Here is a 27,022-nt window from a genome sequence, read left to right as displayed (position 1 = left end):
CGATTAACCCTTGCTTTAGTGAGTTGCCGCACGGAATGTTTCACGGTAATCTATTTCGCTCTACGTACAGTAGTAACGCGTGAAATATTTCGAACATCGTGGAACGGTATCGGGTCGCTAATCTTTTTTCAATACTGGAAAAATGTACTCGTACATATGCGAGTATTTATAAGCCATCTGAGCTATGAAAGAAATGATTTATTTCGGGAAAGTGCAGCTGCAAATAATACGACGAATATTTTTTTTTTTTTTTTTTTTTTTTTTTTTTTTTTTAATTCATATTTCTATGTTTATGACTCTGATTCTACAGGAATGCGATTTTTAGCTGTAACGTTCGAGCAATTATAGATCGTAAGATTTATAAGTGAATTTATATAGTATACATATCTTATGTACTTATGCAAATAATACGAAAATTTGGAATATATTTTATTTACAGAATAGTCTAATAATTTCAATATCTTCTTTCGCATAAATGGATCGAGTGTCTTCTTTATTACCGAATTACCTTGACATCATAATTAATGCCACCTCTATCGAAAGTATCTTTCCGTTCACCAAATCATCAAATCCGTTCCTTCTAATCAAATATTTCTATCATTTGACATCTCGTATCGCTAACAGCAATCGAGATATACCAAGATCTAATATTAGATGACCTAACCTGTATATACGCAAGCCACATGTCGATAATTAGGGAGCATATCACACAGTTAGTCGAGGTTCCAGAATTACATTATAGCTCTCGATCATAATGTTTAGGCTATCAACTATTCAAGCCGGAAGTTTTAATTACGATGTGGCTAACACAGAAATAATAGTTTAGGTACATTTATTTATCGAAGGTAATATATACATAGTGTTAAGAGTACACGATATGTAGAATTACAATGGTATCGTGTGATAGCGTTTGCCCATACTAATGCACCGTGGTGTTTTTGTTTCATTAAGAGCAATTTCATTCGTTTCATCGATGCCGATATTTGGTAATTGTTTCTGACGATACGGAATGCTCCATGCAAATCTTCGATGCATCCGATAAAAATACATGTTTTGAACATTTTTTCGTCAATTTTCATAGAAAAATAATATCATGTATAGGAATTATGAGCATTCATAGTAGCACGTCTAGATTCTCAGTTTTCAAAGTTACGAGACGATCTGATCTGTGGTCATTTTTGACCGAACCACCTCGAGAAAGAAAATAGTGAAAACACCAGGTTCAAGAAAGTAACGAAATCACGCATTTGAACTACTTACTGGTTACTCAACTATTTCGACACCTCATAACAATCGTCTTCGTATCCTTCGCTTGGAGCTCGCGACTCTCCTTTTTGGTCTCTTTAAGCTCTAACCCTATCTCTCCCCGTGAAACACCAATTATTGCCAATGTATCATCAGAGTCCTGGATCACCGTGAACGTTGGATACGAATCTCATAAATTATGAACGAGCCAACAATGACGCGCCGCGAAGCGACTCGTACACATTCTGACCGGTCCTTTGTTTCGAAACTGCAGAGGGAGGAGAGGGTGCTGCGAAATCATAAATTCAACAGAGCAGCGGGGGGTTCGGCGCGCATTTCACGGGGTTTTGCACGCGAGATCAACCACTTACCTATCGCGTTACGATCGCTGCCAGCGCCTGTTGGTGTACGGAATTCCAACGAAAAGACATGCACCCTAACGAGCCGAGGGGAACGACACCGGTAACCGATAATAGCTCCCAGCACCCACCCGCAGGAAGCATGACGACCGTTCTGTCGTCGCTTCGCGGTTCACCTACCAGCGTGGGTGACTGATGGCGCAACGCCTGCTGTCAGGTCAGCTCTATCTGTCGACCCTATCGAATTGGACGATGAACGCGCTGCATGCGTTAAAGGGTTGCGCCTGGAGCTAGGGAATGAACCGCGGGGCCATGTGTCGCGATCAATTATGGAGTTATAATTGACGAGTAACGGAGGGAGGAAACTGTTTGGAATAAATGGAAAATACCTTGGTAACGTTGGTAATACATTTTTCCGTGGATGCGTCTTGATTAATCGTGGAATCAGGATTGGCAAGTTAGTGGGGAGGAGAGAAGAGTCGCGGAGAGAAGAGTCGTGGAGAGAAGAGTCGCGGAGAGAGAAAACTGTTCGGAATAAATCAGGAATTCAATAGTAGACTGTATAGATCATTTTTCTTTGGGCGTAGAGAGTGGGGTGAACGTTTAAAAAGGTATCGTCGAATGGTAGAGAATGAATTTCAAGGGAACGTGTCTTAATTAATTACGGAATTATAATCGGTTCGTAATGGAGGCGTGGGAGGATTTTGGTTGGATGAAACGAAGAATATGTTTTTATTAAAAATAGTAGAACGGCTAGGTTCTCTCGATTTAGGAGTGCGAAATGGGCTGCGTGTTTCAAAGGGTTTGTAAGGCGGTGGAAAATTAATCGCAAGAGGGCTTATGTTCGTTAATTATAAAATCGTAATTGGTTTGTGATTGGTAGAAAAATTATTGGTGCTTATGAGCGTCCGATTAAAATACCTGAAGAATACGCTTTTCTAAAATGAAACGTGGTAATATGTTCAGAATATTTTGCTTCGGATTGTGTGGTCTGTGGGATTAATTAATTAATATGTTAATTTAACAGATTCAAATTACCTAACAGAAATGCAAGTGGTTTGCCATTAGTAGAATGAGTCCGTATTGTCAAAAATTGATAACTATAAGAATAACAAAGAAGAACAAAGAACAAACTAAGAACGTTTCACCTGTGAATGTTTCATCATCATTCATCTTAATTATTCATCTTAATCAAATGAATGCAAAGATTCTCCTCGGTGTCTCTTCTCGTAGTAAAACTTATTTTTAGTTACATCGCCAGCAGCGTGTGGATTTTTCCGTTATGCATGCCGAAACGTTGCGATACATGATACTATAATCACGGCTATGAAAATATGAGAGGCGTCGTATCGGTAAACAAAATTGCGAGCAGTTACGTTTAATTATGCCTACGCTGGCATTAACTTATTTTACGCACGCCATTTGTGCATTACTCGTCGGCGAAAAATGTCAACGTTAATATTACCGAGCTCCCTAAAATTCTAACGCAGCTGATGTAAATAGACTCTGCGCGTATAAAATTGTAAAAAACGAAAATTGCTGGCTGGTAAAGGCAGGCTGCGAGCAATTAGTTATCCGATATCTGCATTCGTTCAACAGGCCTCTTAAACCGCTATTAAAATAATCCATACGAACGTAAAACATGGATACACTCAACTTAACGATATATCATTTTCAACTGGGTACAAATTATTGTTAGATTTTATTGAGAGATTTTATTAGACTAGTGCTCATCCTTGATATTATTTTACAGTACACTATTTACGTTTTTCCCACCGCTAGGTTCAGGTTTCATTTCTTTGGAACTCGAATCGTTAATAAAACGACAGTCGGCGAGGCAAAGGTGACCTGATTCTCAAATCTCAAATTAGAGTTTGCTGGTAGATACCAGAAAAGAAGGTCTCGAGTGCAAAGGATTAAAAATTACTATTCTTTCGTTGAAATGAAAAACAAAAAAAAAAAAATATCGAACTGAGTAACCTCCTCCTTTTCGAAGTCGGTTAAAAATCCAAACGCTAGAACGAGATAAATGCCGGAAGATGGACCATCGCGAATGGCAGATGACGCAAAAGAGGTAACAAAGTAGCACTAACAGAGGTTTCGAAAGTAAAGAGGCAGCGGGGGACGGAAGTGGTTCAAAGGAGTACGATCTTCCCCGATGCTTCTAAACCATTTCAAAGGATACTTCCGGTCGTCCTGCGGCTCGTGAGGCAGACAGGACTACCGTATTAGCATGTATATTGCGTCACGTCGACACGACACGTGAGAACATCCCGCACGGGAAACTAAGGGTGGACCAGGGTAGAAGGGCTCTCCGTTTTACCTCCATGCTTCGTTCCGACCGCGGATGCTACAGCGCTCGGACACTTTCTGGCCGACTCGGAATCTCCAACTGAAAAGGGACTTCCTTTGTTCCCGGGGAAAGCTTCCGCTCGTTTCCCGCCGTGAATTCTGACCTTGAGGGATACTCGCGACGACCGGCCGGATTTTCGGTGATTACTGCGATCAAGGCGTCTCTGCCTCGGTTGTTTTCCTCGAAAATATCTCGAGCTTGACGAGTCCGACTATTATCGGAGTGCTTGGAAGTCGGTATTTGGGAATATTTTTAAAGAAAACTGTCGGATATATCAATTCCAAATTTTGCATGCACGGCGACTGATATTAATATTAATTTAATATTAATTTAATATTAATTTGATATTCGGACATTATAGTACTTTATTTATTATTGCGATGTATACTTGGTCGTAATTCAGTTTATACAGGGTGTCCCAGAGTTAACGTAAGAACCGGAAATGGGGGGTTGGATACCTCGTCAGTGGTATCCTTGGAACGTTTCGTTGTATAGGAAAACTTCGCCAGAGGAGCGGCTCCATTCGTATCCAGTCGACTCGTATCGATCAAGAAACGCATGATCTGTCTCGTCCTGCGGCTACAGAGATTCGTGCTTTTAACGAGGGCAGCAGGAGGGGGGCACTCGGCGATATTAGCTGCGCAATTATCAGCAAGCTGCTTTGACGTCGAAGAAACCGGCCGATTGAATGGAATTCGCGACGTGGCATACGTAAGGTATTAATACTAATTGCTCGGGTCCTTTCAACTTGCCTGGTTGCGACTACCGATATAGCATTAATTGGCGTATGTTATGGCGAGGCTTTCGAAGAGCAACGGTTTGTAACCGTTGCTGTGTTTGATACAGTGATGGTTCGGAGGCAAAGCTAGCGTATGTTCAATTTAGCGGTATGAGTTACTATTTAATGGAGAACAGAAGCCGAATTGGAAAGCCTGCGATTGGTGCCGCGTGACAAAGTTCAAACGTGGAAATCGCTGTACGTGGACGCGGGAAATTTCTGAATTTTGAATCGTATGGTATTTAGAGGAAATTAAATACACGAGATGAATGTCGAAATTTAGTGGGTATCTCCTTCCTTAGGTCTCTCTTCGATCCGTCGACTTGGTTTGAAGAATGTAAATATTGTAAACAGGAATGTAAATAGTTGCTTTTGGATCAGTGATGTTTACGCTTTGAATGTAAATAATTGATCATTTCTTTTTGTCTTCTTCGGATTTTAGCAAGATTTATAAAGAGCAAGAGGTAAATATTAACTGTACTATATTCTTGAGGAAGGTTCGAAATCAGTTGAAGATTATTTAGGAAAAATTGAATTATCGATCGTTTCAATTTCTTTCTAATATTATTGTTATGATATCAGATTACAATGATACTCGTAGAAATGATTTTTCGCAGGGTTGTGAAATATTGGCTACGGAATTGATTAAAATCTTTTAAAATTTCTCCCGGTTACATGTCCTATACATTTTTAAACAATTATTAAGCAAACCTGAAAGTGTGTATAACGAAAAAATTGTCGTCTGATAATTTTAGAGTAATATTTTACCGAATCAAAAACCAGGATATTTCAATTATTAACGACTACCTGGTCGCCTCTAATCTTACGAATGGAATGATTTCGCCCCGATAGCGGAATCATTCCATTAGGGAATGCGAAAGCACGTATTGGGGCTAATGGGTACCGTGTGGCGTAATTACAGTCACTTACTTAATGACTATAATTACCTTATATCGATTAAAATGTCAAATTGAGGCTTGACTAATGCGGAATAAGAAATTATCACAAATAACCCTCGTTACTTATGCAATAATGTAACAGTATGCAAAGGTGTAACCCCATAGGAAAGTACCTAGCATAATTGCACTTAATCGTACACGGAAGTACATACTCGAATTACCTCACCTGGCTTTCGAGATATTAATTTTAATACAGAGCAGAGGCAATCTAGATGTTAGTATATTACTAATCGATTCGAATAACTTACTATACTATAATATTATTTATTAATTTATCGAGGACTCGACACAGACCACGGAATTCAAGAAAAGGAGATACGTAGTATTTCACGAACAATAGATTTAAATATTTCCATGCACATTCGAAGTTGCAAAATTATGCTTTTTTAACATTCGTATTAATAATACCAATATCTTTACGAATTAAAATACAGGAACATCCGCAGCCCTCTCCCAAAGAAAAAAAAAAGAAAAAAAAAAAGAAAATGCTTACGGTTCCGTGGACAACGAAGTGAAACGTCTCCGCGGACATTTAAACGGGCGCAAAACGTGGTATCGCGGCGACAGAATATTTCCGTACGTTCGACTGGCGTTATCAAGCCACGACATTCCGACCGGGCGAAATTCCGCGAGGCAAAGATTCGCGAATGGGGGTTTTCCTTTCGGTTACCGTATCGCGTATTTTCCTCGGGCGACGCGACCTCTCGACCGAACGAGCCGGGCCCTCTTTGTCGTCTTTTTCAAGGTTCGTTTCATCGGAACGACGTGCAACATTAAGCACGCCAGAAATATCATTCGTTGGCGCGTATCTACGCTGGCGAGGTTCACGAGCAGAGGAAAAGCAGATGCGCCCGACGGGACGAAGGCACCGACTCGATAGATAGCGTGGGAGGTTCCTCCGTATAGCTCTTCAGGAAAAGCAGAAGGACCCTCCTAGCTGCCGGCGCAGATAGCGAAAGGCTGTTCACGAGGAGCTGTGAATGCTGATAAGAGCGATCGCTGCTAAACGTTTATATCGAAATCGACGCGACGATACTACTAGCTGTGTTATACTTCCACCCCCCCCTCGTAGACGCTCCTGGTTTCCATGATGCTCGAATCCCGTTCGATCGACAGAGTTGGAAGGGAGAATTTCTGTAAGGGAATCACGTGGTCTTTTTGTTGATGCTAATAACTATTATAATTTCGTTTAGTTACAATTCAGGACTATTTTTATTTCGTTCCATTTTAATTCATGTTTACTCACGTAGAATTCACGTAGGATTAGTACGATGGCATTCAATGTTAATGCAGGTTTATTATAATTTCATTCTATTTCACATGTTGTAGGATCGTTATAACTCCATTCGATTATAATTTACTGCTATCATTTTTATCTTACCCAATTATAATTCGAAAGCACGTAGAAATCGTTTTAATGGCTGTGCATTTTGCCTAGATTTGAATTTATCTTTCTCCGTTAAACGCATCATAAAAAAAAAAGCACGTATCAGTCAGTCTAAGAGATGGAAGACAGGTTTACGTTTGCAAATTTGTGATTCGTAATTGGCCCCTCGAAAGTATTACCGTCGTTTCCATTTAATCCACGAATGATTCAACGTATCCGAAATCTCGCCCTGCTGAAAAGCCAGCAGACGGGAATCGAACTTTTAATGACGGCAATACGTAATATTTCATGGGACGTAACCTCGAAGGGGTCCGTATCGCATCTTATTTTTCAGAAATTTCGCCCAAGTTCCGACTTGGTTAACGAGTTCCGGAAAAGTTCCTTCCGGTAACGAGATCCCAATGAAAACCGTGCCACCCGATGTGGCTTGAAGCGTGGATCAAATTTTTGTCCATCGTTTTTCGGGATAATTAGAAGCACGCGCGTAACAGTGTTTACTTCAGTAAAGTTTAGAAAAACATATACGATTCTCTTGGTAATTTAAATACGAAGTTGGAACGTTGGAAGTTGAAGCACAAGTTTAATTGATATTATGCGTGTAATATGCAGCTAGAGGAAACTAGAAGATTCGAGAGAAATAAGTGGAATTAATAGATGAATGCTTGTAGAAATTCAGTTATTAATATAAAAAAAAAACATAAAAGCTTGTGCGTAAAGAAAAATCTATCGATGCATAAAATGCGGCGGTAAGAAAATAAAATGAAGTATAACGAAGTGAAATTTACATTTTTAGTATAATAAAAATGGCAAATACAAATACTCTTTTGCGATCTAAATTCAGAAAAATGTCGTACAATTTATTCGGAAATTGCGATTAATGGATTCCATCGAGCGTTTCAGAATTTGGAAATAATGAACACGGTAATCTTGTGTAATCCGTAGGCGGTCAACAGGCCCTAAGTCGATAAACACTAGCGTATCCTGATTTCAGCAGGGAGAACTCGGGAGTGTATCAATTTTATTGAGAATCCACCTGACGATTCCGAGCTCCTTTCGCCTCCTCCGTCGAGGAACTCCCAGGATTAACTGGATAATCCTCTGGATGTATGGTGGATACAACAGGAAGGAGGCAGGGAATAAATCGAACGACGTCTTTAGTACACTTTTATCCTGGTGAGCCATCGAGATTTATTAAACGAGGTGCACCGAACTGTATATACTTTCTGCTCGCGACGAGCGACCAGCTTAAGCCACGGTATAATTTATTTTATTGCGCGCGGAAACTAGCCAGGGAAGTGTTGCGAACGAAACAAAGCGGCGACACGAACGGGCCTGGTATTTATTTCGTTCACTACCTTGATTATCGCCATTGCGATTACTCTTCTAAGGGAGACTTCGTTCGGCTAGGAATGGTTATAGATAACAATTTGTAGTGCGCACATTCTATAAGATTGTCCGTGTCACTTTTATCGCTACTTTTATACTTTATGATCTTTAAAATGTGATGGTAAATTTTTATGAGGATAGAGTAGGGCGGTGTCATGTTGAGAACACTATAAAATGACTTCCATGGATCGGAGTAAGCTGTCGACTATAAAGTGTACAGTAACCCGATTATTGTTGCGTTTACACCAAAATTATATGGAACAAAAGTTGTTAAAAACTGAATTTAGAATCTTTTTAGCGGGATAAACATTTTTCGCAGAATCAATAATAACGGAGATATTGTACATTCTATTTAAGGGAGACTGGTTTGATATCTGGTCTAATATCTTCCTTATCGGTGGATTTACCATGCAATTTCCATATTTGCAATGTTGCACAAGGCCGATAGTTTTGGAGTTGTAGCTTTATGTCGAGGTGGGACATCCCGTATACGATAGGCGGATCGAGGATCGAGCGGTTGTAAGAAATTCGCAAACGCGCGTGATCCCTCTAGGGACGAGGACAGGAGGTGACACCACGTATCCATATAACCGATACTTTTTCCAAATAACCTTCGCGCAATTCGTGCAACTCAAAGCTCTACATTAAATTCAATGCAGTACGGACTGACCCCGAGATAAGAAACCCTGGAGAAGCGATCCTGGGGTTAATACCATTCGGTGAGATAGCGTCCCGGAATTATTTCAAAATGCGACTACCCCGTGAAAAAATTCACGAAGCTCCATTCGCAGTCCCGGAAACCCGAATACCCCTCGCAGGAGCTGTTAAAAGTTCGACCAAACCGTCATCCGTTCTCGCCCGTCCCCGTGTCACGAGTCGAAAATGATTAAAGTTTAAAGGGAGTCCTAAATATTTATCGAACGTTGCAATTGTTCGCGGCCGTGGTTTACAGGCGGAGGGAGTTGAACATTTAACCGCCTCGAAACCCGGGCTCGGTGTCAGACTTCCATTAAGGGATGCTCTTCTCTTCCGGCGCTCCTCTTTTCACCTCGGCGAAACCGAGCAGCGGCAACTTCGTATTTAAAAAGTGGAGAGTTTATTCCTGCTCGGAAGCTTTTTTTTTTCCGCACGTGCCTCGGACGTGGGAGGAGGAGAATGGAAAAGCCCGGACGAAAAGGAACGCGTCGAAGAGCACGACTTCCAAGATGAGAAAAGGGTCTTCGTTTCCCCTGGGATCTCGTTACTTCCGTCCTCGAGGCTCTCCGAGAGATTACTCGGCTAATCCCGCGCGGACGACGCCGACGACGGCAGGCGAACGAGGACGTCGCAAATGAGATCGAACGACACAGTTAATGCCACTTTTATCGCCGCGCGGAGCCCTTGGAATTTATTAAAATCTACCACCGTGACTTTTTGCCTCCCCGACGATAGGTGCTCGTTATTTGCCGTAATAAAAGCGCCGGAACTGCGCTTCCTTTTCGGACCAACCACCGCGGCGTCCTCCCCGGGATTCCTTAACTAGCTTTATTACGCTCGACTTTCGCCGAGCCGAATCTCTCGGCGATACGCGATCTTCTAGACCGCGAGCCTTTTCATTCGCGTCAAGGTTTTCGCTCGAGGCATCGCGTTCCGAAGCGTCCTTAGGGATCTTCGCGGTGAATTGAGCGACGTTAACCCTCCGCTGGCGGGAACGAGGCGTCTTTTTTTCAGGGAGGGAATCTGTCGAGTTCGAAGCTGATCGAGAACGTGGCAGGTTCCATAGTTACGTTCGTGGTAGGGTGCTACGAGTCGTTTAGATTTTTTTTTTTATTTATATTCTTGCGAATGAACCGGTTCAACGCGATACGATTTTTCCTGCATGTTGCACGGAACGTACCGCGGGCAAATCAATGCTTTCAAAATATTTCCTGATACAGTATGACAAGACGGAACTTTTCTGTATGTACAATTTATTCATCCGGCATTTTCTTGTGATTCGATTAGATTTTGTAATGTCGTTAAATTTTTAAATCACCTCGATTTATTGCATTATTTACAGTCAACGACGGTCCGTAAATAACCTCGCAATTATGATTTAATTTTAATAAAGGGGACGTAAGTGCGGCATATAATTGCGAATCGTTCGTGAGTTCTGAAATGAAGGAAAGAGAGACTCTGGAAGTGAAATCACGTGAGTGGTATCGTGGTTACGTGACGCGAAAGTAAAATATGAACACACGATAAAATCTATGCAAATGGAGGGCATGTATGAATGGCTTGGGTGCGTTGAAAGATCAGCAGCAATAGTTACAGGTGAAAAATGTGGCAGCGTGTAGATGAGAGTTTAGTAAAATCAGAGAAATGTCTGGAATGAGTTCACGCTGCAAGCATTATATCACAAGAAATTCAAGTGAAATTTCAAATCAAATACGAGAAAGCAAACTTAATTGTACTCGCGATCGTTAACATTGTTTGCATTCATTTCAATATAATATATTAGCGAAATCTCTTTCTCGAACATCATTTTCATTGTTCGTTTTACTTTTCCACTTTATTTAGTTCCTCTTCAAATCCTACAACCAAAACGAAGGAAAAGCTAAAAGCAAACTTTATCCAGATTTAAATAAGACACAACGTCACGAAAAATCATTCTTGATCATTTCGTCCTGAATTTACTTAATTCGTGGACGCGTTCTGCGCGCGTGACAGCTGACTGACAATTGATTTGTTAGAAGCCTGAGAGCTTCCAGGAGTCTGACTGCTGGTTACTAACTAGCTAACGAACTGACTATATTTGTCCTAGTGTGTCGTGATTAGCATAACACTGCTGTCTTAGCGTACGCCTCCACGCTGAGAATCCTTCGACTGGACTCATCAACTCTCCCGTAACGTTGAACCAATTTCTACAATAATTTATCCCTTGACGATTTTTCGTATCGTGCACCTTAAATACCAATCTTAGCAAACGACTGTTATCCTATACTTATTAGTTCCAAATGAAAATTAGTAAAAATATATTCGATTCGCTTGTTATACATGTTACAGTTTAAGGAATTCTTCGATCTGGGTGAATTCAGGTAAACTTTCTTCTGAATGAATTTACTATTCATCGCTTGGAAATATTTTTCAAAAGTCCTTAGACTACGACTTGTATATTTTGCTTTGGAATCCTAAGAAATTTAACCTAAGTATATATATATGTATATTTTTATGACAATCAATACCACGATGAATTGAGAATCCGAAATGGTAATTGAGGGTCTGAATTTCAGAATTTTCCAAATTTGTCTAAAACGGTCCCGCTACGCGCGACTGCTTGGTCGAGACATTTAAAGTCAAGATGATGTGGAACATTTTACTGTTCTCTCGGTCTACACCCTCGCTGAACTACTCGAAGCCTGGCACTTAGGGGTGGTCAGTGACAGACGCCGAGTCAGCGTTTCTTTTTTTACCGCTACCAGTCGCGACGTGCGTACTTCCGAGGAAGAAGTAGGTCAGAGAGCTTTTCCGTGAATTTCGGTCGACCATTCGGTCTCCTACATATTTCGAACAGCAGGCTTCGAAGCGCCGTGTCTCAGGAGCCAATTATGACGTGCACTTTACACGATATGCATATTCGAGAGCACACATGTGTTCGAGTGTACTCAAATCACCGTGGCATTCGAGTCGTGCGAGTCAATATCTCGTTAATCATTGAACAAATTCTCGAACGAAGATCTAATGGGGGACAAAAAAGTTGCATGGCTTCCAAAATATATATTTTTTTTTTTTAACCGACTCCCGAAAAATTGACCGAATAATTTGCGAGTTATTAAATGTTTGAAAGAGGCGAATTGAAAAGAATCATTTTTTTTTTTTTTTTTTAAATTCTATTTACAGAATTTACGTTACAGAATAAAAGAAATAATACAGGCTACATTGTCGGGTGTCACGAGTGTCTAATATACACCAACAACTCGACGAAATAAACAATTTACACGTATTCCGAGCAACTATTAAAATTTAAATTGACTCCCCCAGTTTCATCGAATCCAACCCAAGAATATTTTCAACGAATTCTTCCGTGTGAGTCTCATAAAAGACGAAAATAATTTAATTGAGGAGCTGCAGCTCCACCTTGGACGATCGAGACTCGATAGAAAGGCGCAGAGAGGTGGAACGCCCTCGGAAGTTTCAGCACTCTGGTGTATTTTCATTACCGGCTGTTTGAAGCATGTACGGTGGTACTTGGTTAGGGTCCCAGCTTGGCTGGTCATTGTCTTCCAACGGGTGAACAGAGGGAGTCCAGGCTAGGAGATTTAGTGTAAAATGGAAGTGGGCGCGATTGATCGTGCGAGTGCGCCAGGTGCGAAGCTACGCGGCCTGAGCACCTCCTACAGAGAAGGGATACCCATCGCTGACTTCCTAATGAATGGTAGGCGATTAATACGGATTAGCGATGGTGTGTATCGTTCGCTTCTCCGCATAAAGGGCGACCCGTCCTTAGGTCGTCCATACGGATTTCTCCGGTAAGATGTAATTCACTGTAGCCGTAAAGCAAGACTACATCGCACGGTAAAATATCGGCGCAGCTGTAACGTGAGTTACAAGCGCGAGTTTGCTCGCACTCGTTCGCCCACCCATAGCGTTTCATTCCCGGAATTTATCTGGCTTCGATATGCCGGGGAATAACAGTGATATCTTATGGGTGCGTGCCATCTGAAATCTAACTGAATATTAACTCGAGAGAGGACGATTAACTTAATCGTATTTCGACGAAATCCGTCCAGGCCAGGTATCCATATTTCGAAGATTTCTGGATCGGTCTGCTTCTAGTGCCGTCTTGTAACGGGTGTAAGTAGACTGGGATGCAGGTACGGTAAATGTAGAACATGCATAAGGTAAAATGTACAGTTTGAATGATTCATCGAAATGATAGATTGAATTTAAAAATCAAAATCGAAATAGAGGAAATATTTTGCTTGTAAATTTGGAAATATTGTTGTAACGTTACTCGTCATGTTTCTTACGTTATATCGTGGAATACATTCGATTTTATCATATTTCTATTATAGTAGAAATCAGATTTCAAAATGATAAACAGAAAACATGGAATGCACGCAGGAATATTGTCAGCTAATTTCTAGTTCTAGATACGTTATTAGTCTGTCAAGTGTTGCAAGTCTAATGTTTATTATTACGAATATCATTTGCCCCTTGCGAAGTGAAATAGAAATATTGCGCACGTAAGAACAACGTACATCGACGTTTAAGGAACGATTTTTCAATGAAATGGGATCCATCTGTCAGTTTATTCATTTAGGTGATGCGAATCCCTCTGTGTATATCATTTTTCTCAAATTTACACAGAATACGAAGGAAGATAGCATGCAGCCATGGCACGAGAGTAAATTTAATAATTAGACGTTGGAGAAATTGTAAACAATTCTGATTATTAATTCCTGGTTCCTTAACTCGCGATAAATGGTACGTTCACAGCGTAGCGAGATTAATTTCATGCAATTAGTATTAAATTTACTCGAGCTATTTATGTAAGTCAGTAACGTTCTTACGAGAAAACGAGGATTGCAGGAAGACGAATACAGCATAATTAATAATGCTTCGTAAGTCTGAGCTGCTTTCGCGATGCAATGATACCTTTATAGGGAATGTATAGGATTGTATTTATTACAACACGAACGATGAATAACGAACAAGACTTCATTGGAACGACGATCTGAATGAAGATTTATTTAAATCATAAATTGACGAAGGTGATCGGATACGAACATTAATATGGAAATATATTGTTAAATATTTCAACTTTGTACTAGATTCTCTCCTCTAGAAACAAATTTGTTTCTCACTCGTATTTTCGAATAAATAATATCTGCATCCCTGAGGAAGGACAGCTTATCGAATATTATCGAAATACTCATAATTGTTGAAACGTTCACCAACATATAAGAATTATTTATCCTTTTAATCGACATTTCGATTCTTAACTGCAGAACGATTTATACCGGAAATTCTAAGATTAAGATTAACTTTTTAAGATAATTAATTAAACGGTTTCCACTTTCATCGTAAATCATCGTGCGTGTCAGATTGATTAGGAATGCCTTCGAGAATAAATCGTAAGATCGACTAATCGTCTGTCGAATGTTAAGTAACATAGTTGCCAATTAACTTAGGGCAATTACCATGAAACGGATGATTTTCTGACGTATCCGGTGGTTGCTATAATTACACGATATCAGGTAAATTGGTGTGGCGCAGTCGGTTTTGCTCCATTGGGGATTATTTGCCGCCCGATCCTCCATCTTTCCGCATCGATCGTTCGATTTTATACTAATTTCCATCGGCGAACGTAAGTATCGTGTAATTAACGCGGCCCGTACTGTCCGTAATTAAGCGGCTTTCGTGCGAATTGAATATCCTGGACGCGTTACGCCTGTACGCTTCGCGCCTCGACGGGTTTAATTAATGTCGCAACTTTTCGAGAAATTCGCGAACATCCGCCAAAGTGGCGTAATTGCCTAACAATCGAGCCGTCGGCGTCGCGTCGTCTAACCGGTGTCGACGTCTGTATCGTGTTCGACGTTACTTTGAAGCGCGATGCCGTTTCGCTGGAACGAATAATAACGTTTCGCTGAATTAAAACGGGGAAAAGGATGCGTTTCGTGTGCAAGTATTTTCATTCGAACTTCACTTGCAGTTTACGAAAGGAAATTGACACACGGGAAAATAGACACTGACGCGTCAGATGGCGAGAACTTTCAAATTGTTGACACGAAACAAAAATGACCACGATTTTGTTCGATCGATTAATCATGGGTACATTATTAGCGATTTATTCGTGACGGTTATCCAATAGTTACAGTCATTTCGATGATAAACTTTGATTTCTGTAACATGAATTATTACTCCTGTTACGCTGTATTCGTTTTATCCTGTGATTTAAATTTCAACTTTTATTTAAGGAATAATGAATAAAAAAGAGCTTGTACCTCTTATTCGTTACTCAGAAATTGTTCTATTTCTACTAACAATATGGTATACTACCAAAGGATGTTCACCGATCTGAAAATAATTCATTCTGAAATTTATTAAATTTCAGGAAGAACAATTTTAGAGAGTAAAACCATCGCCAGAATTAAAATGTTTTAATATCGGCGATGCCAATTCCAATTCTAGCGACGTTATTTGCTCCCTTCGTTCAACGAATTGCCTCGTTCCCTATCTTTAAATTTCCGTACTTATAAAAGTGACACTTTTCTTATTCGAATCATCAACGTGTAAATTTCCTTCAAATTCAAACAACCGTTTACGCGACTTGATTTTTTTTTATTTTCACACACTTCCTAATACTCGAACCTTCCGCGTAATCTTCGCTTTCCGAATTTTCATTTTTCCACAAACACATAAGATTGACGTTGTACTTGTTCCGCTTTGTGGCACGTCGATTTCTTTAAAATTCATACAGCTACGTGCACGATTTCGTTTTTTTTTTTTTTTTCATTTTCATACCTTTTTCGGTTCTAGAAGCCTGCAGCAGCCAAATATGGATTTTTCTAAATTGCACGCGGCTCTCAGTTTTAGGTCGCGCGCTAGAATCGTTGGCTGCGAAACTGTTACCGCGATGACTGTCCGCTGACCCACATGTGGGTCAGGACAGCTTTTGCTCAGGTACCCGCTGAATACAGAACAAACATCGCCCCGCACAGTAAACTTGAAAACCTTTCTAAACCTACAAAATATAGGATGGTCCCTTGCTAATATGAAATTCGATTGGGTTTGCTCGATCTCGTATAACCGAGGAATGGTCTATTTTACGAGTTCGAAGCGACGGATACTAAACAGAAAAAAAAAAATGTTTATTATACAAATCGAACGTAATTACGCACGATCGAATAGAAATTTCTGTATATCGAAATGAATTTATAAACAGAATGGACATCTAAGAAGAAACCCTTATTTCACGGAAGTTTAGGATTAGACGATGCTTAGAATTAAACCGAAGGTTAATTGAGGTTAATTACCCCTTAACACTCCGACGTTGAATTGTGATATAGATTGTAATAAAGATAACCGAAAGTCTGTTCGGCTGAAATAACCAGTGATCGAGCCCTGTCGTCGAGAAAAAATTCAGAAAACGTGCTCAGTTTCGCGCCGTACGGTAACGCGACAGGGGTGGTTGAGAGGAACGAAACTCAACCGAGCGAAACAGGATGCAGAGTGACGGTGTCAGGAAGGTCGAGGCGATTCAACGCGACGCTCCCGGCCGAGGGTGAAGCTTATTAAATACATGCGGTTAACGCTAACGCGATTCCCCATTCATTGGCCAGCAGCTGAGACACGCCACCTGCTCCTGGAAAACTTTCCGAGCACGCGATGCCTTCGCTTTTGCTGGGAAGAAGCGAAGTCGAGCACCAAGTGACGCAACCGGGGCGAAACGTTGGGATCCGAGGAGCGAAAACGACGTTAAAGCCCGGCTGCTTCGACTAATTGTGAAACACGCCCTCGATGCACCGCAACCGTTTAAATTACGAAGAAAGTTGACGCTCGTTTCGCGTTCCCGAGCGAATTTCTTTCGTTCAGCGATCGGATTTATGGGATATCGGTCTCCGATTCGGCGACCAACGAACGCCGCCATTTTGCGAGCAGTCGAACCAACGCCATCGAAGAAACACAGAGTTTCCAAATTTTTACTATATATTCATTCGGTCTTCAACCGTAACTATGAATTTTTTCAGTAATGAACTTTTTAAGGAAAAATACAATCTGTCTCCTGTAGCCTTGAAGCCATTCCAATCTTTCCTGCCATGTTCGAGAAGTAAGAAGTTCGAACTCTGAGTACAAGTTAAAGTTTCTCATTCCAACTATCAGTACATTGAAATTCAGCAACACCCATAAAAGTAAAGTCTTTCGCTTAATGTCCTTGCGAACAGGTTGGTCTCATTAAGCTAATATCGAGAAGTACCGTGACTACGCGCGCTTTAAAAGAACAGTGGAAACTCTATTAACAATTTTGTTAATCCTGCCGCATTTATTTCAATTTCTTCCGCTATTTATTGTTTCTTCGACGCAGAATTTAATTTCCTGTTTCAGCTGAGAGATAAACAGAGAAAACACCTATGGAAAAGTTCCGAGCGCGACTTGTACGCAGATCGTCTATCGAAGTTTTTGCCCCCCAGCTATGAATTTGCATGTGATCCTCGAGTTTCAAAACTGTTCCCAGTGAAATCTGTTTCGGCTTTCGGTGTTACGTACACTTTTTCATCTTCGTTCCGCGCGTTTCTAAGTGTACGAAATTTCAGTTTTAATGAGCTTTCCCGAACTATCCTTGGTTCTTATTTAGCGCGAATGCTTTAGACACAGCAAAGAAATCTCTGCGGACCCGACTTGTTATTATTTATGAGTACGTAACGCTCGAGGATTTTCGTAAAAAATGTATGTCTACAAGCCGCCCTAAATTTCAAATAACAGGACGTCACAGTGTATCCCCTTTAAACCTGATTTTACCGTAGCATGGCGCTCGTATACTTGAAACTTTAAAGAACAGCATAAACACAACACTATCTACTTGTCTCCATTATTTCTGTCCTCCCTTCGCTTGAGAACAGTTTCGCCAGAGTCTCTTCTATCTCTTTGTGGCTTAATGTTGCGATGCTGCGTTCACTTCGGAGGGGAGTATCGTCCAGACAAATATTTTCATTCGTGTAAACGTTTAAATTAATAAAGAACACGAATCTGGGGAAATAATATCTAGGGATATATTCTGACTAATTTATCATAAAATATCTACTGATACGCTGTATATAATACAAGATAGAGTAACCAATTTATAGGCTCGATAATGTAGAGTACTCGATACTAGAAATTGTCCTGTTGATAATGCAGATGTCGATAAATTCTTCGATCAGAGTTCTACATTACCGAGTTTTACCAACAGAGTCCACTGTATTACCGACAGAGCACTCTACCTTACCAAGGGTTTCCTTTTTTCTCTCTGCACATGGTAAGATCGTTAAAATATACAAATTTTGTTAATAAATTAAGAAAATAGTTGACGTGTACGAACTTTGTTTAACGAGAACAAATTACTTACGACATCGTTTTTCTTGCGTATGCTTCGTTTCACCTTTAAAGCGAATTCGCATCTCTTCCTTTCAGTCGGAAACCAAATAATTTCTTTCGCGTGAATTCATTCCTCCCGTTTAATACACTCACCACTGTATTACCGAAACTCATAATTTATTCAAAGGACAATTGAAGTCGCCATTATTAAACGAAGTCGCGTTTCACAAACGCAAGTTTCGACGGGAGTTCTCGCGCTAAAGAGAGTCCAAAAAGTACGATTCGCAAGCTCAATCGACTTTCAGCGACAGGAACCCAACGAACGCTGCTGCTGGAAGTTCCAATACGAATATTAGAATAGAATGCTAGAATCTACTTTTAGAAACTGATCTAACGCTAAGTACAGGTTCTAATCTCCCTGCTCGAGATGTTCTTGCGAGCCATTTGGAGGCGAGGAAACTTCCTCCGAGTTCTAATTATAATTCTGCAGCGTCCTAGTCCCGAACGAGTTAATTGCAAATACTGTAAAACTTTGCATAATTTACTCATGATATCGTCTCATGCTGTGACGTTGTCTCGAACAGTAAATAATTCATGAATATATCAAGTTATTTACCCAAGAATAAAATAAAATTCACGGAACGCGAAGTACGTCATAATCACTCGATCGTCTCACTTCCTAACGAAGAAGGCTCGTCCGCTTTATTTTTACCAACGAAGCCTGGACGATCGATCAATTAAATAATTCACAATCTCCGCGAGAGAGTGAATTTACGAAGAAATCGTCCAGACATCGTCGACGGAGCTTTTTTTGTCGCGTCGCGTGCAACGAAGTCGATGCAAACTACTTTCGTTTAACGGGATCGGGTCCAGGGTGTCGTTTCCTTCGTTGCGTCGTTTCCGAGGCGATTCATTTGCTCTGTCGAGGGTGGAACGTACAAAAACGAACAAGCACGAGAACCGGGAGAGCGAAAAGAGGATTCTGAGGATTTTACCCTTGGACGCGGCTAATGACACCTCCACGTGTGTCCTCGCTTTAAACTGGAAGGGAGAGTCGCGTGTGGGTGCGCGTCTACGCGGCTCTCAGACACGAGACGAGAATTGTGGAAGTGATCTTCAGCTGGATAGCCGGGGCTTTTTTTGCGAACCAGCGAGGACGCTACAATCGCGAACAGCTTGGCGATCCTTTTGATACGCGTGCACGGCTTTTTGCGGGAATTGAAATGACAGGAAGGGGTTGGAGACGAGAAAGTGAGCAACGTGCTGTGTCAAATGGGGAGTCTTTAAACCTGGGAGTGTACTTTAAACTGGGAGTGTACTTTTAACAGGACTCGTGGCAACTAATCGTTTCTCGTGGAAGGATATCTGAATTAAGAGGATAGATTTTATTAGCTCGAGTTAATAAAGGATTTCTCAAAAGGACCTTCAGGATCTTATTTCTTTTTGGTAAGGCAGAAGTTGTGTAGGATACAGGGTAGATATTATTTTGAGGTGGTAAAGTAAGACACAAATATCAGCTTGAGGTAATAAAAAATGTTTCAAATGGAGCTTCAGCATTTTATTTCTTCTTGGTAAGACAAAAGTGGTGTGAAATTTAGATAGATATCATCCTGGGATAAGAAAGAATTTTACAAAAAGAGCTTCAAGGTTTTTAATAATACAGAAACGGTATAGAATAATTTTTGTGATTTTGAGTGATAGTCTACATGATTAGAATAAAATCATCACGAATTCACTGACAAGAGGATTTTGTTGTTAAGAAATAAAATCCTAGAGGCCCTTGTGGAGAACCTCTTAGTTTCCTTTGACCCCTTCAGCTACCCCATTTATTTTAAAGCTAGGGACACAAATTGCTACTATATTTCACGTCCTCGTAATGGAGCTACCATACTCCTGTAAGCATCCACCTACGAAAAGCTGAAATTGAAAGCAATGTGCACAACGTTCCGACACGAGAGCAATCTTATACACGGATTAGCACTACGATTCGGAATTGTAATTTCAAGATTTCTTAATTATATTGGATGACGTGGAAATATATTGTTTGTCCTTGAATCCAGATTATTACCAATCGCATAAGCGCGTTTCCGAGAGAGTATTTTAAGTAGAAAGGCATATCTTCGTACGTCTTTGACACATTCACGATTTCTGCTCGGTCTACATTTTTATAGTACATCTCCATGCCCTCGACAGTTTCACGCACGTCGCTCGTCCAACTATCCGAAATGTTTTCACGCGATTCCGCCATTAGGGCACCACGTGAGTTGAATCGACTACTTTTGATAGATCCGAAGTGGGTTCGTTCGGAAGATGTTCGGCCAGCGTAATCCAGTTAGAAGTCGGAAGCCGATTAATTCTCGAGATCGCGGGGTCTCGCTTAATGAAATTATCGGCTCCGAAGTGGCTCGCAAAATTGTCACGACTGTTACTGCTAACGCCCCGGTGGAAGCGTCGGGATCGGTTCCCTCCCACGCGGATTGGCGGATGATTTGCGGTGGTAATGAACATTTCAATCGGCGACACCGGTGCATTCAACCCCGGAGCAGCGCGATTTGGCGCGGCTCCAAAGCCATTAAAGCACGTCTTATGGCCTTTTTGCCTGGCCTTGTCTCGGCGCACTTTTGTTTGGTCGCATGATAACAATGGGACGATGGAAAATAACGAGAGAGGTCTCGCGCCAGCGCGGCCGTGCGCTGGCCGCGGACGCGAGATCGGACGTCTCGAGACCGAATTAAAAACCTCGAGTGTATCAAACGGGGGTGGAAGGTGAAAAAATGTAGCGGCGCGAACGTTCCCCCGCTCGTTGGTTTTAATTAATTCGAAGTTAAAGCCAACGCATCTTCGCCGCCCGTGGCTTTATTAATTTCGACAGAGTCGCGGGCACGTTTCCATTTAGACCTCTCGCGGCGGTGAATGTTCGAATGGAATTTTCCTAGGCGGCGGTACCGAGTTCGTTAGATTATTAATGACAGAAACTGCGCTAGTCGGGGGTGTTTAGAAGTGGGTTGCTTTCACTAAACGAGGTTTAGAGTTGACGAGGATGCAGTGGTGCGGTTAGCCGTGGGTGTATTTGTTTAAAATTGTTCGGAAATGAAAGGAAAATGGTAAATAATTACGGCAGGTTTTTCGTTGCAATAATTTAATACGAAACACGCGTTATATTTTACAATGTAACGGTAAGTTCTGAAACGTAGCTGAAGTATTATCAAATTACGAAGGAACAACAAACAGTACATTCAGAGAAAGAATGAACGCTATCTAAATCGATATTTGTTCCTATAATAAAAAATATAATTCAGAAGCATACGATCTACCAATTAAAGATTCAAGATCGATGATTATCGTCTAATAGTCGAATAAAAATATTATTCACATAAATTTGTACCTTCCAAAGAAATCGTTTAATAAATTTCACCGCGACTTGTCCACCGTCTGACTTTTACCGGATGTTTCTACTTCAGCGCGACTTGTTACTTGTTCCCTAACGTGTTCGTCCATTGCTCGCTAATTCTACTCGCATTCGTAAACTTTGTAAACCCCGATGGTACGTTAGGATATTATCTGTTTTCCCTCTGTATTACTATCTTCCAACTAGTTAGAACTAGTTTAAACAGATAATACTACACTGCTGTCAATAATTACGAACTTCAACGCGAGTAGAAACAACGAATAATGGTCAGACGCGTTAGCAAAGTTGCGCGGAATTCCACGTATACCTGACGAGTTTTCTAAATCGGTTTTTTTTTTCTGCAAATAAGTGAAAGCTTGCATCAACAAATTTTTCATCGTAATTTCCAGACACTTTTTCTGAAACCCTCTCGTCTGTATAATCGCGAATAAAGAAAAGTACTTACAATTATCTTTCGTAGAAATAAATTTAATTTCGTGCCTAACCTTTTTCTTACTGTTTAACTTGACTTACTTACTTAATTTATGTGGTTTCCATGAACATTTCTAAAACGAAACAATTCTCCCTGTTTGTTAAGAGCAAGTTGCAAGTTGCAAAGAAAACAAAATCTTCAATTATTATTTACTTTTCTATCGTTCGTAATAAATTTTTACATTTTTAGCTGTACTATGTATGAATTCTGAATTTCATTTGTTACAGATAAAGCACCTTCCGAGGCTTCTTTCAGAGGAACGGAGTACCTCACGATAGATTTGAGCAAGGGGAATCCAGTTCTCAGCACCCACGAATCCATCATTTTGCAATTCAAAACGAGACAGCATAGCGGACTTCTGTTTTACTCCGGTAAGTTTATTAACAACTCACGAATTAAAGAAACAAAGTGCGAAGTCATTATCCAAACTAATTCAGCCAACTCAATTTTAGTTGTATTTTGATTTCATCCGACGCTTTATCTTCGTGTTTTTTTTTTCATTCCTCTATATTTCGCATCATTTAATTTCCTTTCAATCGCAACACTAACAAATTAAAAAAAAAAAAAAAAAAACGTACCTCGTTCCAGAGTAGAAAATTATAATCCATTAACAACTTCGAACCCCATCGTAACCGTCGCTGGAAATCGTTCCCGAACGAGAGGGGAACAACGTTTCCTGTTTCACTCATTAAAAATGAATTAATTCGTGGTCGCAGACTGTGCTGGTATCGACCGAACGAAGGCCACGCGTGTAAATTTTTTCGACGAGAGAAAAAATAAAACCTGTTCCATAATGTGGTCGTCTAAATTTCCACCGTGCACGTCTGCATCCATGAATTTCGTTCGCATCGCGCCTCCGAAATCTTCCCGCCGGGTTTTCGTATAAATTAAATATACATAGAACTACCAAAATATTCGCGTCGGTCGCATTGCAGTCGCGGCTTCTTACGACCTCTCAGGCTTCTGTGCAGCCAAAGACACGCCGGGTAAAAACTGAGCACGCCCTAGTATTCCGTAAATTGCTTTAAAACTGCAGATGGTCCTGACCACTCGTCGAATCGTGCCTGGAAAAGGCAAAAGTTTCATTTTACAGCGCAACGTTCTGTTACCGAACCGAGACCGAAACAAGACGAACCCACTGGCCTGGACGTTAAATGAAATATTTCGTTCGAATCCCTTATGAATTCCAGTAACGAGCCAGCTAAGAATTCCTCGACTGTTTCACTGTACAGGGCGTGCCACTTAATTTGAGGGTCCAGAGGTGAGGTGTGAATAATTTCAGGCAAAAAGGTGTGGTTACTTGGGAATTTTTCCTGGGCATAGGGAAAGTCCGGTATTAAAACTTGTATGTATATTTTTTAAACGACTATATTTTATAATATTTTATATATTCTAATATTTTTTATATTTCGTATAGTTTTTCTTAATTTCCGTGTGAAAATGTTTATTTACATAGGAAATATAAATACACGTTCACGTACCTATGCATATGTTTCTATTTGGAAGTTGATTTATATTACTTTAGAGACTTCTACGTTTATATATTTATTATGAATCGTAAACTTTCCTTTAGTATTGTCAGTTTACATTTATATCGGTCATTCGAAATTGACGCTCATCTTTTAGATTTTCATGCTCGTTGATGTGTTAAATAAAAGAGAAACGAAGCCAATTTCCACAACTTGGCGCTGCCATCTATATTTACAACGACGTTCCGTTGTTTGTTGCATCAATCCTCGCGTTTCATTTATTTCCATCGTTAATTATATACCAAAAGAGTAAACTGAACAACCCTTCCAGGACAACGATTCCTGGCCCTCGACATCCACCATTTATTTAACTGAGAACGAAGGACCAGCACGTCGAGAAGAGTTTAGGTTCGTTTTGGGCGCCAAAGCATTCCGATTGGCTATATCACTAGACCCGAGCAAGGAATCCCGTTTAATATAGGGGTATTGTTTGAGAGGAGCATTGTCTGCTTGTGGCCCTCAAAAGGTAGCTAGGAACTCGTGATTTACTCCGTGAAATTCAACTCCGCGAGGAGGAGGGGACACTCTCCAAGCGGTTATATCCTTCAAGGGCTGTGGCGGAATGGCTTTGTTCGATTGTACGAGATGATTGCTAATCGTTAACCCCGGCCTTATGTTTATTTGATTCATGGTCCTTTGTACGATAATTAAAAGCCGACGTCCGTGAAATATTGAGGAATTCAACCATTAAACTCGATGATAACCAGTGACTTATTAGCACTGATTTTGACACTTTCACGTTGGGACCATTGGATTTTGCCCACGAAATACTGGGCATAACTTGACAATTTCTATTCTTGCATGGCGATCGAAGTTTCTCACATACGTTGGCCCGTAACACTTAAACTATTGAACCGATTTGAAGTTAACGTTAGAAGCGATTGTTGGAAATTCGATTACCTTTAATATGACATCTCGCGCGACTCGGTCGAATGTTCCTAACTCTAGATATGGCCTGAAATGTGAAGGTATCTCGAAATCCTATGTGTCTTTCAACAATTCCTTTTATATATTATATTTTATATATTCATTTTATATTTTCGTAATCGCTAGACCACGGATTTTATGCTTTTCTGGTACAAACCAAGATGATAAATACATGCTAAGACAAAAGGTATGCGCACTTATGCGAAATGAAATAACAATATTATTATATTAATTGTAGCACGTATTCGACATTCATTGCGCATACTTTTGGCAAAATTCCTATAGTACGTCGCAAAATGAAATCCGCAGTCTATCACCTTTTCTCCAGAAATAATAACTGCACCCACTCACAACGTACCCGTTAAATTGATAACCGTGATATCCAGTTTGCCCTAGCTCGCCCTAAGCCATCTCCACCTTTCGATCGGCATTCACTGTCCCGCGCACTTCCTCTATCCCGTTATAGAATCACGCTAAGCACCGTTGCCTTTATTCCCGCGCTACAGAGGACGCGTTAATCTCAAAGCGGGAACGACCGTGATTCATCCCGTCGAAGAGCTGCTGGATGGTCGCGCGGTGCTCAGCCAATATCTCAGCTTTCGAAACCAATAATTAGCACCGCGGACCAGCTACCTGTGGTTTCTTATCTACGTCAATCCCAAAGGAACTCCGCCCGCCCGATATCGTATCGTATCTCTCTGCCACCAGGACTTCGTTCCGAGGGAACGAATTCGAATCGGATATAATATCTCACACGTGATCTCCAGACGCTCATTAACGGGATGCCAACGGACAAATGGGAGGAAATAAACGCGACCTGGCAAGTCGCTCGGGAAAAATCGAGCTGACGGTAATTGCGATCGCGATCGACGCGACGCAGCACGTGTGCTGACATTTCTATACGAATCGTTGTTCCGAGAGGGTCGCGATTATTGGAAATAACGTGGACCCGGGACCGGCTTCGAACGATCAAACGATAACCTTAGACGTCGTCAATGGCTCGTTTCTACACGACAAAATTTAAAGTGGATGTGCACGGTACGTTCGTTTTTATTCTCTGCGGTATGAATGTTTTTTATTGTTTGAAGGAGTCGTTTCTTGGTTATTCCGGAGCTGTTATGTAGTTATCTTCTTAAAGGAACGTCGTGTGTATGTTCCGTGAAAGGAGGATGCTCAGAAATGGCCATTATTCGACCGGCTTAGAAACGATAAATTCATGCTGGGATCATTGAGCGACAAATTTCTATATCTTCTCTCGAATTTTATTTCACGATTTCGTCGTAGTTATTGCCTGGCCTTTATTTCCCCGATTTATTATCGAAATACACCCGACGTAGACAGAATGATAAAGAGAAAATAAAATTTGGAAAATTCCAAAAACACTCGTTCGTCCAATTATCGACTGATTCTTGAAAGGTCTGTTAAAATCAACACCTTGCGGAAGATCTCTGCTTCTGTCCGTCCAAGAAACTCCATGTTGTCGTCGAAGCTCTTTTAGGCGAACCCTAAAGATTTCGGTGGCGAAACGGTTTCGACGCAGGCATATTTAACGAACAACGGCGCAACGCGCGGCGTAGCCGAGGTCACGAGCTTAAACTGGCGAAACTAGCGGAAGCGAAACAGCCGGATAAAAAACGTAAGTAGAACAGTGGAAAAAATGGGGATGCCAGGAAGGAACGAGATGGCTGGGAGAGGATTGCACTTTCAGAGGGAGCGCGCACGCGGCGAGCAAGGGCGTGCTGTTCATTACGCAGAAAATTTATACGAGCCAATGGAGCGGTTCGTTTATATTTCCCCGTTCTTTCATCCAGGATGCAGGTGTTGCCGAGGAGAATCGTTGAAATTCCTTTCTCGCCGGTCGCATCTCACCGTGGTTTATTAGTTCCGCTTGTTTATCGTCTTTTGCGAACGACGAAAAATTATCACGCGAAGATAACCAGAATTGTCACATTTTTAATGAACAGCTTCGTTACGGTACAGATTATGTAACCCGTCGATTCAGATTTTATTTTGCCATCAAACTCGAAGTCTGGTTGAGGTCTGTCTGTATTTTTCCTTGGTTAGTTTTCCTTGGTTAGTTTTCCTTGGTTAGTTTAGAGATCCGATTAGTTGGAGTGAAGTTGGAGTGATTAAAATCGGAAAAACAAATGACGTAACAGGAGGCACAGAATTTTCAAAAT

The 27,022-nt window shown here is 40.9% G+C and overlaps 1 protein-coding gene across 5 annotated transcripts in view; it reads left to right on the top strand.

Moving 5' to 3' along the window:
* LOC128888722 (neurexin-1) overlaps nt 1-27,022 on the top strand; it is a 400,486-nt gene that overhangs the window by 162,586 nt on the left and 210,878 nt on the right. For all 5 annotated transcript variants that reach the window (XM_054145807.1, XM_054145804.1, XM_054145806.1 and 2 more), the window contains one exon: nt 22,614-22,757. In XM_054145807.1, coding sequence (XP_054001782.1) covers nt 22,614-22,757 — 144 coding nt within the window. The remainder of the gene's footprint in view (nt 1-22,613; nt 22,758-27,022) is intronic.

Source organism: Hylaeus anthracinus, unplaced genomic scaffold, assembly GCF_026225885.1.
Source record: "Hylaeus anthracinus isolate JK02 unplaced genomic scaffold, UHH_iyHylAnth1.0_haploid 11994, whole genome shotgun sequence".
Lineage (NCBI taxonomy): Eukaryota > Metazoa > Arthropoda > Insecta > Hymenoptera > Colletidae > Hylaeus > Hylaeus anthracinus.
The sequence above is the reverse complement of the archived record's forward strand: the minus strand, read 5'-3'. Positions and strand labels throughout refer to the sequence as shown.